This window comes from Callorhinus ursinus, unplaced genomic scaffold (assembly GCF_003265705.2).
Source record: "Callorhinus ursinus isolate GAN/ISIS: 27379988/994484 unplaced genomic scaffold, GSC_fseal_2.0 scaffold43, whole genome shotgun sequence".
Classification (NCBI taxonomy): domain Eukaryota; kingdom Metazoa; phylum Chordata; class Mammalia; order Carnivora; family Otariidae; genus Callorhinus; species Callorhinus ursinus.
In genome coordinates this window covers 6,985,900-7,000,522 of record NW_027397105.1, presented here as the reverse complement: position 1 = coordinate 7,000,522, position 14,623 = coordinate 6,985,900, and the positions used below count along the sequence as shown (strand labels likewise).

Here is a 14,623-nt window from a genome sequence, read left to right as displayed (position 1 = left end):
GTGTGTGTGTGTGTGTGGTTTGTATGCATGTGTATGAATCTGGTATTTGTCTAGTGTGGGTGTGTGTGTGGCATCTGCGTGTTGCGTGCATGTATCTGGGGCGTGTGTGCCTCAGCTGCTACTTGGGGCAACCCTGAACAGATGTGCCCGGGCTCTGCCGCCTGGTGACACGTGGCCTGCATCTATGCCAAGACACAGTCCAGCGCTTTGTCTGCCTCCCTGAGCGAGGGAAACACTAGCCTGGCTAGAGCCACAAACACGCCCCGAGTCTCTACTGTCACGTGGCCAGAGTATCTGCGGAGACGTTGCAAAAACGTCCTCTTCAACCAACGAACGGTTTTTGCCCAATGTGGTGTGTTTGTAATTTCACACTTTTACATTTTCCTGGGGCGGCGGCGGTGATGGAGAATAGCTCCATCTTGACTTTTAAACTTAAAGCAAGACTAAATTTAGCAGCTGTGGGCTTGTCAGTAAGCTCCTCCAAGAATCAGAGGGACCGGCATCTTTCCTGAAACTGACCCTTCTCTAAATACTGCTGGAAATGCAGGTTTCTAATAAGGCTTCTTACATCAGTAGGAAACAATGTCTTTGGCTCTTAGCCTCTGGTCTCAAGATAAGGGTCTGTACCTTTGTAGATGCCTGGACTCTACCCAAGGAGAGCTGCAAATGCCTCACCTGTGCTTTAGATGCCAGCCGGTCTGCGATCACAGCCCGGCCCCCGCCTCCCCAGCCTCTCCCGAAGCACCGAGCACCACCTCAGAGTTCTCGGTGCTCAACCCCCCGATTAAGAACAGAATCAGGACCCTGCACTGGCGGGCATCCACTGGGAGAAATCCCATAAAAAGCCCTTCTGCAGGACAATCTGGATCCCGGGGCCGATGTCCACCGGTCTCATGGGGGGGGGGGGGGCCGGCGGCTCCCAAGATGATCGTAGAAGCCACGCGTGGTACCACCCCGGGGCAGACAGACGTGCTCACGGGCAGTGGCACCAGGGATCCCGCCACCGGGCACACCCAGCTGAGGTTCGTGGAAAACCGTGGCGACGCCGTGGCTTGGTTACCTGTCGACATGCTCTCCCCGGGGGCCATGCCGTCCAGCACGGGGTGCTCCGTGGACTGTGGACTCGGGGCTGGCAGGCTGACTGTGGGAGGCTGAGGGGGCGGCAGGGTGGGTCTCTGTCGGGGCTTGGGGGTGGGCCGAGATTTGGCTGCAGTGCTCGGGAAGCCGGCAGGGGAGGCCAGGGGAGGGGCCGCGGCCGCCGCCGGGGAGAGCTGACCGGAGGCCAGGGAGTACCCCTGCGGGTAACTCAGTCCGTAGGGCGATGGGGTGCTCGGTGGGGTGGGGGACAGGCTGAGCGGGGACGGCTGGCTGGCGGACTGGTCGGTCACAGCCCCCGGCTGGCCAAAGGGGACCTTGGGTGGAATCGGAGCCAACTTCTTGGAAACTGAAAGAGAAAACACAGGCACACGCAAGGTCGTGAAATGTAGCCGCTGTCCCCGAGGGCCCCTCCCTCCACCCCACCCCCTCCACAGCCCCCTCGACCCGGCTCCCGCGACAGCCAATGAATGCAGTTTCTAAAAATTCACCTCAAACTGCAAGTTTTCACGTCTCCTCCTCTGTTCCCTAACCTCCCCTTCCCTGGATTGCTGCCACGATCTACACAGCCCTGGCCGGAGCGAAGAACAAATTTCCCGTGCACGGGCCGTGGCCGGCCGCCCAGTGTCCTCCCTTCACTTCGCGGTGGTAGGAGGTGTCGGGGTCACACGGAGGAAGGAGGAGTCGGTGACACAGGGCCCAAGAGGGACGACTGGAGCAGGGCGGGACAGGAAACCCTGGCTTTTGGCTGCCCCTGCCCACGCTGGCTCCTGGGTCCCGAGAGAGCCACAGAGAGCCAAGTCCTGCACTGACTTCTCCGTCCCGCCCCGTCCTGTGTACCCGCCCCCCCCGTGTTTTCCTTTCCAGACTCGTGCCCTCCGGGCGAGGACTCTGCAGACGTCCGTGCTGCGGGCTCCCCCTCCTCACGCTGCCTTCGTCCCCCTCCTTTTATGGACTCGACCGTGCAACACAATGCCGGACACTTGACACATTTCACTGACACTGAACCCGTAAGAATGACCAAATCGGACACCGGGACGACCCTGCCGAGGGGCAAACGTTCTGAGAAAGCGATCACTCACGCGTCAGGATCAAGCGAGGGCTGCTGGGCACGGCGCTAAGTCCAGAAGGAACCGTCTTTTAGGTGCTCACGGAGGCCTCGGGCACTCTTCTCTCCCAGCTCCGCTCCCCCTCCACCCCCCACGGAACAAAATCTATTCCAAGGACGGCGCGCGCCCCCCGGGCTCCGTCAGCGTGCAGTGTATGGACAAGGACACGGGCTCTCCAACGTGGCTTCAGCTCCCTCCCTCGCCTTAACCACCCTGTGCCCTGACAGTCGATCTAAACCTCTGCTCCCCAAGGGCAAGGACAGTGGACTCGCCAGGGTTGTAGCGGTTAGGCAGCCTCGTGCGTGCAAAAGCATCACCGAATCGTGACCCGTCCTACACGCACTTCTCAGCCATCGAACCCGAGGACCGGGTGGCCTCTCCGAGCAGCTGCTCCAGCAGCTCCCGACGGCCAGGCGGCTGATGCCAGGATCGCTTACTGGGTGGGCAGCCGGCGGGGCCCCCAGGCACCGACGTTCCAACACGTCTTCCCCTGCACGGGCCGGAGGAGGGGAGGAGCAGGGGACGGCAGCACGTTCGAGAGGGCATTTGCCCCTCCGTGGTGGCGACAGGACTAGCCCAGGACATAAAACTGGAGACGCAGTGTGAAAAGACCTAGCGAGCTTCAAAACACAAGAAAGCTAAGCGGGAGCTGGTGGTGGGTGGAGGAGAGAGGTGGACCTCCCAAAGGAGGACGCTGAGCGGCCGAGTGCCCCCTGGGGGTGGGACCGGAGGCTTTCCAGGCCTCACTCCCCATGTGTCACCGGCCCGGACCAGGAGGCCCGACCCCACCGGACACCGTGGCTTAGGCGTCACCCTGCCTCCCAGGGCTGGAGGGAGGCTTAAAGGCTCTGCACACAAAGATGGCCAGAAAAGTGTGTCCGGACCACAACGGCGACCCGCTGGTGCCGGACGGGGGCGCCGGGATGCTTAAGTCCCACTGCCACAGCAGTGCCCCAACTCCTGTGCCCGGAAGGGAGTCCCCCCACCTCCCCGTGGTGCCCTGGAACCGTGCTCCAACGCCTCCCCTTCCGCCGCTCTGACTTTCGGGGGAAGCCAGAAAGGCCAGAACCGAGAACGTAAGTCAAGGAGCTGTTCTTTTAAGTTCAAGGCTTGGCTTAAGAGAGAACGCAAAGGGGCGCCTGGGTGGCTCAGATGGTTAAGTGTCTGCCTTTGGCTCAGGTCATGATCCCAGGGTCCTGGGATCGAGTCCCGCCTCGGGCTCCCTGCTCAGCGGGGAGCCTGCTTCTCCCTCTGCCTCTCTCTCTGACTCTCATGAATAAATAAATAAAACATTTAAAAAAAAAAAGTTTTAAAGCACACCATCTGTGCACCTCTCCGTTTATGAAATGTCACCGCAGAGCATGTCCTTAGCTTTGGGAAGGTCATTTCAGAGAGAGTAAGTGGGCCTCTGAGCGCGGGTTCCGTGGCAGATCCTGGGTCGGGCGGCTCCTGGGTCAGTGTACAGACTCTCAGCCTTCCAGAAGCATCGAAGGCCAGCACTCCCATAGCCACAATCCCAATTCCCTGCTCCGTGTCCCCTTCTAGAAACAATCCCAGGGGGAGGCAGCCACGCCGGACCCCAGCACAAGACTCCACACAGCATCTTAAGAGGTGGCGGTAGGGCCCGGCAGGGTCCGTGGAAGACACGTGTCGTCATGGATAATGAGGTCTGCACAGAGGTCTCGGTGTACGGGACGCAATGCCCTGTATAACACCCCCACCCCGTCCCCACTGAGCCCGCTGCTCAAGTGAGAGACACAAGGAACGAAGATGAAGCGGTCCCTCTTGGAGTTGGTTAACTGCCCAAAGCTCTTAACACCCAGCCCAGGGGTTTTTCACGACGTCACGCGGTCTCTCAACATCCACGCTAAGCGAGGGGCACGAGTGCCCGGGCAGTGTGAGAGCTGTCCCCGGCCGGAGACCCGAGTGGAGGGTGGCGGTGCCGTACCTTTCCGGAGAGTGTGCGGGCTCTGGTCGGGGGGTGGCTGGCTGGGGCTGGCGCCTGCTTGTGCCCCCGGCTGCGTCCCTGCACCAGGCGTCCCCTGGCTGGAACCTGCACTTCCTTTCCCAGATCCCGGAGAAAGCTCCTTGCTTTTCAAAGTGCTGGAACACAAGCACACGAGAGGAGTTAGCACCCTGAACTCAGCGAGGCCAGCGCAGCACCAGCCTGCGGGTCGCAATCCCACGTGCTCCGCTGGGCCAGCTCTTGGTCTGCCCCATGCCCTTGGGAGATGCTCTGGGAGAGATGACTGTCCCTTCTTGGGCTCTGGGGACCTGCGTTCTTCTCCGACCTCCATACCCCCGGTGCAAGCGCCCTCTCCACGCCTCTGCCCTCTGTCTGCCAGGAGCCCACGAGCATCCCCACTCTATGTTGTGGCCATGGCTGATTCCCCTGACCTCAACAGCACAGCCCCGAGCAGGGGGAGGCTTCTGGGGCCCAGCCTGGTAGCAGTCCCAGCAGGTGGGAGGGTGAACACAGCCCCCAACCCCGCTGTGCTCCCAAATATGGCGAGTTCAAGTCCCAGCCCCCCAGGCTTGGGGGGGGGGGTCAGGGCCAATGGCAGGACATGTGACGCAGTGAGCTGGGGTGCAAAGGGGCAGGAAGCAGCGTTCGGGGGCAGAGTTAATGCCAAGCAGAGGAGCTGGAAGCAGAGGCTGAGCCTGGCTGGAGAGAGCGGCCAGGTCTGGATGGGGTGGGCCTGGGTGGAGAATGGGGAGGCTGGAGCAAGCCAGAGGGAGGGGAGGGCCTGACATCCGGGGGGTGGGGCGGGGCCGGACAGGAATCCGGCAACTGGAGAAAACATCACCTGGGCTGCACATGTCCAGAAAACAAAAAACCAATGGAACACCCGTTTGTATTGGGAAGAATCCATGTGGGCAGAGAAAAAGAATGGTAGAAAAACATGGGCACCCAAGGGAAAGCCTTGGAGCTGGGCACCCCCAAGAAAAAGGGATGGTATGAGCAATGGCAACGGCCTCTTAAATACTCCAAACCCACAGGTGATGCTCCTGGCTCATGAGCGAGTCTTGGGGCCACCCATCTATGACATTCTGGGAACACCTTCAGAGGCTGGGGAAATCCATCTTTGAGGGGCATTTTCTACAGATATTTTTAATAGGGCAAATAGCGTTTAGCACGGGGTGTCGGTTGTAAGATGGGAAATCGGGATGAAGCCAAGAAGAGCGCAAAAACGGAACCGTTGGAGATCTCCTGTCTATTCGCTCATTTCTTGCTCATCAGCCTCTCTGGTCCACAGCGATCCTTCTCTGCATCTCTGCAGAACGTGCTCTCCCACACCGGCTTCTCCCAAGGGGACCTGAAGCCCAGCAAGTGCACAGCCAGGCCGGCGTCCTCATGCCCTGAGCTGGAGCCATCAACAACCCGAGCACAACCATGGTCAGCTCCCCACTCCTGAACGCTGACTGTTCCCGTTTTCCTTTTGTCATTTCCCTATTTCACGGGGAAAATGCCTTCTACTCACTAAAATGGGAGAGGGAAAAAAAAAAAAACAACCCAACCCTGCAGTCCCTTCACTTAGGGAGGTGGTTGTTTGTGTGTGAGTGTGTGTGTATGATAAAGATCAGGCGAAGGGGTGCCATCAAGTGTCCGACTCTTGGTTTGGGCTCAGGTCCTGATCTCAGGGTCATGAGATGGAGCCCTGCATCGGGCTCCATGCTCAGCACGGAGTCTGCCGAAGACTCTCTCTCCCTCTCGTGCTCTCTCTCAAATAAATAATCTTAAAAAAAAGAAAAAAGATTGGATGAAAAGGTTCAGCTTCCCAAAGCCTCCAAGATTTTTTTCAGCAGGACATAAGGGAATGCTGCCCCCGCTAACAGAATGCACAGCGGCCTCTGATTTGAAGTAGTTTTCCCACTTCTCAGAACCTGTGCCATTCCCCCTGCCAGGATGCCCCTTCCGAGGAAGGGCCAGACGAGGCCCCTCTCCGCTGGGACCCCGCACGGCCACGTGCCCGGATTCCGTGTCCGGTATCTGCGTGCTGGGACGGGATGAGGCTGCCTTAAGGCCACAGACCCCACGTTTTATCTCTGGATGGACTCCGTCCCCCATAAACATTCACTGAACTAGGGGTGCCATGAGCTCGCTCGCTTTCTTCTTCCCGGGAACAAATGGAAACACAACCCAGCATCACACTGCACCGGGCCTCAGGCCCCGAGCGACCACATGACCGCCACTCCTTCCCCTGATCTGCGCCCGCGTAAGCCGGGAAAACGGCTCCCCCGAATCTAAAGGCAGAGAGGAGAGAAAGGGAGGAATACCGCAACCCCGCATTTCAAAACCGGCAAGTCATTCCGGCAGAAGGAGAAGGGGAGACGAGAGCTGGCAACTTCCCGCTCTCACGGCCTTAGCGAGCTGCCACCTTATGCGCTTGCTGGGGGGGATGCTATTCTCGGGAAGCCCGGGGGCTCCATCCGACAATCCGGGGGGGAGTTGGCGGCGGGGGGGGGGGGGGGGGGGGGGGGGAACCCGGGGAATCCCCCGCTGCGTGCCAGCAGGATGCAGAACGCCAAACGCAAAGGCTCAGGAACGGGGAGGTGACAGCATCCTGGAGCGCAGCCCACCCGCCCCCGTCCCGCGTGCAGGCGCGCACGCGCGCGCGCGCGCCACGGCCGGCCCGGTCCCGCTTACCTGGTGCGCTCGGCCCCGGGCTGGAGGCCCAAGCCCGACGGCGACAGCGAGGGCGCCGCGGGGCCGTCCAGGGGCTGCTCCGGGAGGGGCGACGGCAGAGGCGCGGCAAGCTCGGCGGGCGGCGCGGGGGGCTGCATGGTGGGCGGGGCGCAGGACGCCTTCCTGCCGGCCGAGGAGCCTCTTCGAGCCACCCAGGACGTGTCCATGACCCTCACGCCCATGCTGGCGAGGGACACAAAGACACCCGCTTACCCACGCGTGACCAGGAGCACGCGCCCTCCCCCGCGCAGCGGACACATTCAAGCACGTCCGCCAGGAGAACAACAGCGCAGCCTTAGCACCCTCCTGGGCCCGGGGAAGCGAGGCCGGGCCGGGGCGCTGTGCCCCGCGCGCCCGCCCGAGGCTGCTCCGGGCCCGGGCCGCACAGCAGCGGCCCCCCCTCCCGGCGCGCCGGGCGGCTCCGCTTCCTCCCTCTGCCAAAGCCAGCTGGCCTCAGGACCTGCGTGTGGAATCCAAGCTCGCCCCCCAGAGCAGAATGCAGCCTCTCTGGGGGCACTCACTCCCAACCCCCAAGTGGGAGATGGAGGTGGGCAGGATGGGGGAGGGGGGCGGCAGCGGGGCAGCATCGCACTAGAACGTGGCACTGACCAGCGGGAGACCTCTAAATCTAAATATCCGTCCTTCTTTTTTGTCACTTGGGGTCTAGGGCACAGGCCCGACTCAGGACTCCTGCACTAGCCCGGGGACCCTGGCCGAGCTACAATCTCTGCAGGCCACACCCGCGGGTCTAGTCGGCAGGTAAGGGGCTGACCATGCCTATGGTCACTCCGAGCTGCGATTCAGTTTTAACCACGGAGACCCAGCTCCCGTTAAGTCGGCCAAGCAACCAAACACGGCACATCCACTCTCTCGCAGAGCTCACTAAAGGCATGGCTTGCTTTGTTTTCAGAGATTGAACATGGCCTCGTACCGTACCTTTGGATTTTCCTAAGGCTGCAGGGACAGAAACATACAGATATTAGTGTCAAAAAAACTGTGCCTTCCTTTGGACACACAGGTTGTCTCGTCAAGGTCAGGGTGTGAGCGTGAGGCTTTTGCTGTGCCATGAATTTGATTCGATTTAGTTGGCCTCTCTAGTTAAAGGGGCTCTTCTGTTTGAAGGGGTGAAGTTCCCATCCTTTATTCCAAAATGAATATAAAGAGAGAAGCTGGAGAGCGGATATTGGTGTGTGTAGGGGTAGGGTAGGGGTGCGGCAGGGGGGAGAGGGTGTCCTAAGGGGGGAATAAAAGTCAGAACTAGCCATCTGCTGGCTTCCAAGTTACATGATTTGGAAGCCTGTTCTTTCTTTCCTCTGGTCTAGGAGCTAGCTGGTACTGTGGTATGAAGTCAAGACCTTCACTGACGAAGCCGAGACCTGACATTTCCAGTACTTAGGGAGACAGAGACGTTTGAGCAGGGAGGAAACCTTCCAGCATCTGTGTCTGCCGCGGGTAGACAGGCACAGGCACAGTGGGGTGTGGGTAGAGGGTGATCGGGTGCTTTACTCTGACCCACACCGGTCAGAGGCAAGAGCTCGTACACTCTGAATTCTGCCCACCCAGCAGGGCATTTACCTTAGAGACCGGCAGAGAGATTCAACAAACCAACAAAAAAGGTGCAAGTTTGGAGATTAGCTGTAGCGGGTAGGATTTGGGTCCTTTAAGGAAGCGAGCCATGGGGTACAGCCCGCAGTGAGATGGCAGTAAATGACAGCCTCCTGACACTTTTCATGTCCTGTCATTGTTAACTATTTCTCACCTCCCTTGTATGGCTCTGAGGAGGCACCTGGGGAGTTGGGGGCGGGGGTTCCGGGGACTGGGTCTCTTTCCAGGACCCACTAGTTCTCAAGTCCTCGGGTCTGCAGACCCTCCGCCAATAAATAAGCAGGAGCTCCAGAATCACTCTTGGGGGCCAGGCAAAACTCGGGGAAAAGGTCCAGTTGCATCCCCTGACATTTAAAGGGGACTGCAAGGGACTATCAAACTATGGGCTTCCGAATTTATCAGGATGAAAAGCGCCAACAAGCTTCATATTCCACTTGGGGGAGGCAAGTGGAAGCACTTAGCTGCAATGGTGAGCGAGGATGACATGCATGCAAGATGTCAGCGATGGTGATCAACAGAAGGAGCCCTAGGGGATGTCGGTCTTACCCCATTTTCCTCACCCTATGCTCTTTCCATTTGGGGGTGGGGGTGGGGAAGCACCAGGCAGGCATGGGGTCCAGGATCAGGGCTCCTGGGGGATGCCTTCTACTTCCAATGGCATCTTCAAGCATCAGCAAGCTCAGACACCAGGCGCCCTGGTGGTCCGGTTCACCAAGCAAAGGGGCCAGCTAGGCCATGGGGGACAGACTGAGCGAGACCCGGGAAGGACCCGTGGCAAAAATCAGCAACCAAGAACTAAGAGTTGAGCACACACTTCTGCTTTTACAAAGACACCGCTGTGCTGCATGCAATCCCCACTTTCCCCACTGAAACTCCTTTCTGAGGGGAGGCAGCACCTCACATTCCTAGTGCACGTGCATCAGACGTTCGCCGATCTTTCCGAAAAGCAGTACAAATCTTTACAAATCAACCACAAAGGCAGTGCTCTTAGGGGGGACTCAACGCCTATTTGCTTTCAGGGAAAAAAAAAAATTGGTATAAATAAATGGAATCTTTAAACGTTTGAATGTCTACACAAAACCCAACCCGAAGACAAAAATGGTAAAACTGCTTGGTGCACTGCCACAGAGGGAAAGCTATTCAAAGATGGAGGAATACAACCCAAAGGTTACAGAAGTTTCTGTTGTTTTATCACAGACAGAAGCAACAGTTGTCAGAGTCAAGAAGCTGATTGTGTTTACCAAGAGAGGAGTGAAATGGAAGTAGAATTAATCAAACACTGTTGACTCCACTAGGAGTCACTGCCCAGATATCTCAGGCCAGTCTGGATGTCTAAGATTTCCCGTGGCCCAGTGCTTCCTGGGGAAAACTTAAGAGGAACTGGTTTCCAGACCCGTTCAGAGATGAATCCACGGCGAGCAAGAAGCCAGAGGCCGGGAAGAAGCTCTAAGAAGCAAAGGGTTTGGAAATTAATAAGCAGGAGGCAGGAGTACGTTCCAGAATCCTGGAGGGGACCTCAGGGCAAGCCTCGCTTCTGGCTTTTTCTGGGTCCTGTGGGAGGTGGGAGCAAGGAGGCAGGAAAGGAGTGCCTGCATTTGGCCCTGGGATGCCTGTCCCCCACTCCTGTCTTTTAGGGTAAAGAGCCAAGGGGGCAGGGAATTCAGAGTTTTCAGCCGCTCATCACTGGGATGCATGGAGAGGGGACCCAATGACAATTCCTACTGATGCACAATCTGCCCTGTGGAACTCCTCCTAGTCTACCGGGACCTTATATTTGTATGGAACTTACCACAGGACACACTCTGTACCTTTTCTAACAGACAGTATCAGGGAATAGGTTCTGGAACCATCCAAGCCTCTGGACCCAGTTAAGCCACTCTTCATCTACAGAATGACGCTAATACCTCCCATCCCATTTCCAGCATTGCTGTGAAGGTAATTTACCAGTGACTGAGCGGTAAGATACATTTAGCACGCTCTTGGACCCTTAACCCGCGGGAGGAAGCCAAGTGGCCACTCAAGGGGCCACGGTGATGGGTGAGGGGTAGGAAACACAGGGTGTGCCCTATAAGGAGTCCGTCTGGCTATGCCAGTGGCATTTTACAGGGTTGACAAGTTGGAGAACAGAGAGAATCATGCGGCACGTTCATGGAGGGAAGAGAGAGGCTGGGTAGCTGGATTGTGAGGAGCTGGAGTGGCAGCTGGGCAATGGGGTGACCCCACTCCCTGTCCTGCTTCAGGGAAGTAGCACTGCCCTCTGGAAGGAGGGATTTGGGGTTTGAATCCCAGATTTTCTCATTACTGTGTGATAGGGATGAGTTACTGAACATCTAGTTTCCTCTGTAAAATGGGAATAACAGCGACCCCTCCTCCTTAGGGTTGTAAAGAACAAGAACAGTGTGTACAAATTACGAAGCACCTGCTAAGAAGCCAACAAGCGGCAGGCTTGATGATGATAATGCTCTGTCCTTATAGGTGCCAAGTACAGTTTTGTTTTTTATAATCCTCATGGAGAAAGAAATAGGCCATGAACTTAAGCCTAAAACAGGCTGACAGGAGGGGGACAGAAGCATCATATGGTGCCCGTGAATCAGGCTAGCGGGAGATGGAGACACTGGGAAGACCCCCATGTGGGTCATGCCACCTGGGTTTACAGGATCTGCCACGAGACGGTCTTCCCTTCTTAACAAAACACCAAAGGGGGGGGGGGGCGGGGGGTTCTCTGGTAGAAGGGGAATGAACCTTTTTCCTGGCTTCCTGAGTCTTTCGGGAATCTGGTGAGATGGGCCATTGTGCGTTTCAGAGGCAGGGAAAGCATCCGTGGAGGACTCTAGGCTTAAGGAAAAGAAAAACAAAGAGGGGATCCTCTTCTTTCCTGAAGTGTTACAGCCCAGCCTGGGGCATCTGGGCAGGAAAGAAGGGCAGAACCAGAAAGGTCTCGTCTTGGCTGAAAGGTTCTTTGGGAAACAAAACTTATGATGGGGAGCAGGAGGCTCAGGCAGAAATGGCCACAACCCTTCACCCTACAGAAGGCCAGTCCTTCAATAGTCCTTGGCCAGTCCATGTTGGCTTTGGTGTATTTTGTGCTTGCGAAACTAGCCCGATCGCCCGTGGGTGGGTGGAGACAGACAGACGTTCATGGTGTTCTTAGTGTGATGGCAAAGGAAGGGGCCGGGCAGAGTTCCTCCTGGAGAAGCATGCCCAGCCATGTCACCGTCTTAAAAATGGGACAAAGGCACTCAAAAACCTAGTCTGTGTCCTTGAAGCAGCTGACGTTTCCCACAGGCTGGGCATTTTTCTGAATGCTTCCGAAGTAAGATTTTACTTAATGCTCAAAACAAACTCTTAGTTCCCCACTTTGCATCTAAAGAAACGGAGGCATGCAGAGGGTGAGTCACTTCCCCAAGGTCACGTGGCCAGAATTTGAACTCGGAAGAGAGCCCCACCCCAAAGTTCATCCTTTGCATGTCCATAATAGGGCTCTTTCACATACGGGGGATTCTTCTCCCACAAGGCACGGAGACAAGGGAGTAGAAAGGTCAGACCTAGCAATGTCTCCCCTGATGCAGGAAATGAAGTGGTATTCTTGTTGTAAAGTCTGTAACCCGGTAGGCCACACAGGGAAAGCGTGAGATCCAGAACCTTAAAAGTTAAGAGACAAAAGACTGCACCAGTGGAAGGAAGACGGAAGAAAAAAGCCCAAATCTGAAGACAGAAGATCAGGCATCTACATCAAGAACACATTTATCACAGAGCAGAAGTTTGCTGTGAACCATTCTAGGGAATGGATCGTCAAGGATTAGCAGGTGCTTTTTGCTTTATTCCCCCCTCTGTAGGACAGACATGTGCCACGCTGTTTTTGAATCCTGGTCAGGAAGAAGTCTAGCCAGAGGTACTAACTAAAATATGGTTTTGAAGTACTCAAGTCTAGAGAGATCTGGAAGGTTTTGATTGCTGTTCTAAAAAGCAGTTATATTTGGCAAAGGCCAGCCAAGAGAGAGGAGACAAGAAATGCATCTGCCATCAGATGGCAGAGCCTGGGGAATTTGGGAAGGTCCCCAAGCATCCGCTGAAGACTAATAAGTTCAGGGAATGTTTAAGATAAACTCGGGGGCCAGGGAGCAGTGGCCGGGGCCCGTGGGGCCCCAGATGGTGAGCGACAGGAAACCTAAACATCCTAAGACTTAGCCTTGCAAACACTCACCCAGGAAAGGCCAGAATCAGGTAATTTCCAGTTCCACTGGGGACAGATAATTCCTTTCCTAAATACATAACAATGAAGTTTCTTCACCTCCCCAGTACAAATAAAGACTGGAGTCATCTGGCTACATTTCACAGACCCGGTCTCAGCACCCCAAAATGCATAAATCCTGGTGGTGTGGAAGCTGTGCTGGGGCCCCGGGCCAAGAATATACCTCCAACAAGGTCCATTTGGCCAACACAAACCCAAAATAGGAGTCAAATTTCCCACTGGTACCCGGGATGGCTTTCTAGGTAAGCTCGTCTTCAGACAGCTTCAGGCTCTATCTGAAATAAAATTATTGCACCAGCTAGCCACAGTGACATGCCTTTTGGGGTCTCTGTGCGCTGTTCATCCTCCCCCGTGGGGTCTGCAGAACACCCTAATATCTGCAATTACAGAAGACCCTAGTTTCGGTTGTCGGGTGACCATGGGTTTTCTAGATTTAATAAATTTGGGAAAGGAAGCATGCCACAGCCACCTTATGAAGACCTGTGACCCGTGACGATGTGCTAAAGACCCTAAGAAGTCACATACTACATGAACTGGCTTCAGTGTGTTGAATCATGTGCTTTAGGAGCCCATCAGACCCCAGGTTTCTGTCCCCTCCCAACCCAATACGACCAACAGTGGAACGAGTCGTCCACAGAGCACCTTTCACATTGCTCCCGAACCTTCTCAATTAAAGGTGCCTGTTCCAAATTGCTGGACATCTAGATGAAGGTCCAGATGGGTGGGACAAGACCCATCGCAGAGCCGGTGTCAAACACAGGCGAAGGATGCGTCACACACCAAACTGAGCTCTAGGGGAGACCACACAGATTTGGGGGTTGCAGTCAAGTGGCTCTGGTAGAGCACCTCTGAGGACCAGACCGCTGTGGGACAAGCAAAATGGCGTCAGGCATGTCAAGTTTCCAGACTTGAAAGAGGAGCTATGCGTCGGTCTTTGGAGTGTAAAGAGCCAAGGCCACTGGGATTTCTGTGAACAGATGCCATCCTGCTGGGGCTCCAGAGGCTAGGACTGAGCCGGCACAGCGGGATGGATGTCGGCCAGGAGGGTAACACTGGAGAGCACGGGCCAGAGCCAGAAGGCAGCAAACAGGCAGCAGGGAGACTGTGTGTATGGGATGGTACCGGTGGGGTCTCTGAAGTGTACGGCTAGCAGCAGGCCGGAAGCAGAGAGGAGGAGAAAGAGGGAGGACGAGAGCCATCAGGGGGAGACGTGAACGAGGAAGGACGGTCCACCACTGACATCATTTCTCTTCTCACCTCCGGGCTTGTCCTCTCAACGATCCCTGCTGAGCTTGTGCAGACTCTGCCAGGGACACGGCCAATGGAGGCATCGGACAAATGCGGAGGGACTATGGGTCCCCCCTGACCAACGGGCAAGAGAGTGCAGACCTCTTGGCCAACTCTTTAGGAGGCAGCAGGGCTCCACTCCCCCTGCTTGCGTTCCCTCTCTCGCTGTCTCTCTGTCAAATAAATAAAAATTAAAAAAAAAAAAAACAAAACAAAAAGGCAGTAGGGCTCACATAAAAAAATACTTGATGGGACCAGGGATGACACTGCCATTGTCCGAAAAATAAAAGGGATCTGCAAGGTGATTTTCGTGTACTATTTGGGACAAAGGATCCATGAAACAGATGTCGCTATTTTATAAAACAAAACAAAAAGCCAGTACTAACAAGGCATGAAAAATACATAGTAACCTGTACCCTCAAATTCCCAAGTCGGAGCTTACACAGGGTGTAAGGGCACACGGGGTGACCGAATCAATACTTTGTGGTTCCGAGTGTTGGCAGAGTCAGGACAGCTCATATCTCACACCAACACCCGAGGTGTGAAGGAAAATTTTGAAAAATTTTAAAAAAATTATATCACTGCCAA

General features: G+C 56.0%; 1 protein-coding gene across 4 annotated transcripts in view; it reads right to left on the bottom strand.

Annotated features, from left to right (window-relative positions):
- Positions 1-14,623, bottom strand: part of ARHGAP44 (Rho GTPase activating protein 44) — a 192,789-nt gene that overhangs the window by 4,160 nt on the left and 174,006 nt on the right. For 2 of the 4 annotated variants that reach the window (XM_025864183.2, XM_073881744.1), the window contains exons 17-20: positions 7,828-7,845; positions 6,853-7,074; positions 4,153-4,307; positions 1,061-1,444 (exon numbers count right to left, since the gene is read on the bottom strand). In XM_025864183.2, coding sequence (XP_025719968.1) covers positions 1,061-1,444; positions 4,153-4,307; positions 6,853-7,074; positions 7,828-7,845 — 779 coding nt within the window. The remainder of the gene's footprint in view (positions 1-1,060; positions 1,445-4,152; positions 4,308-6,852; positions 7,075-7,827; positions 7,846-14,623) is intronic. The other 2 variants (XM_073881743.1, XM_073881745.1) reach the window with 2 other exon arrangements.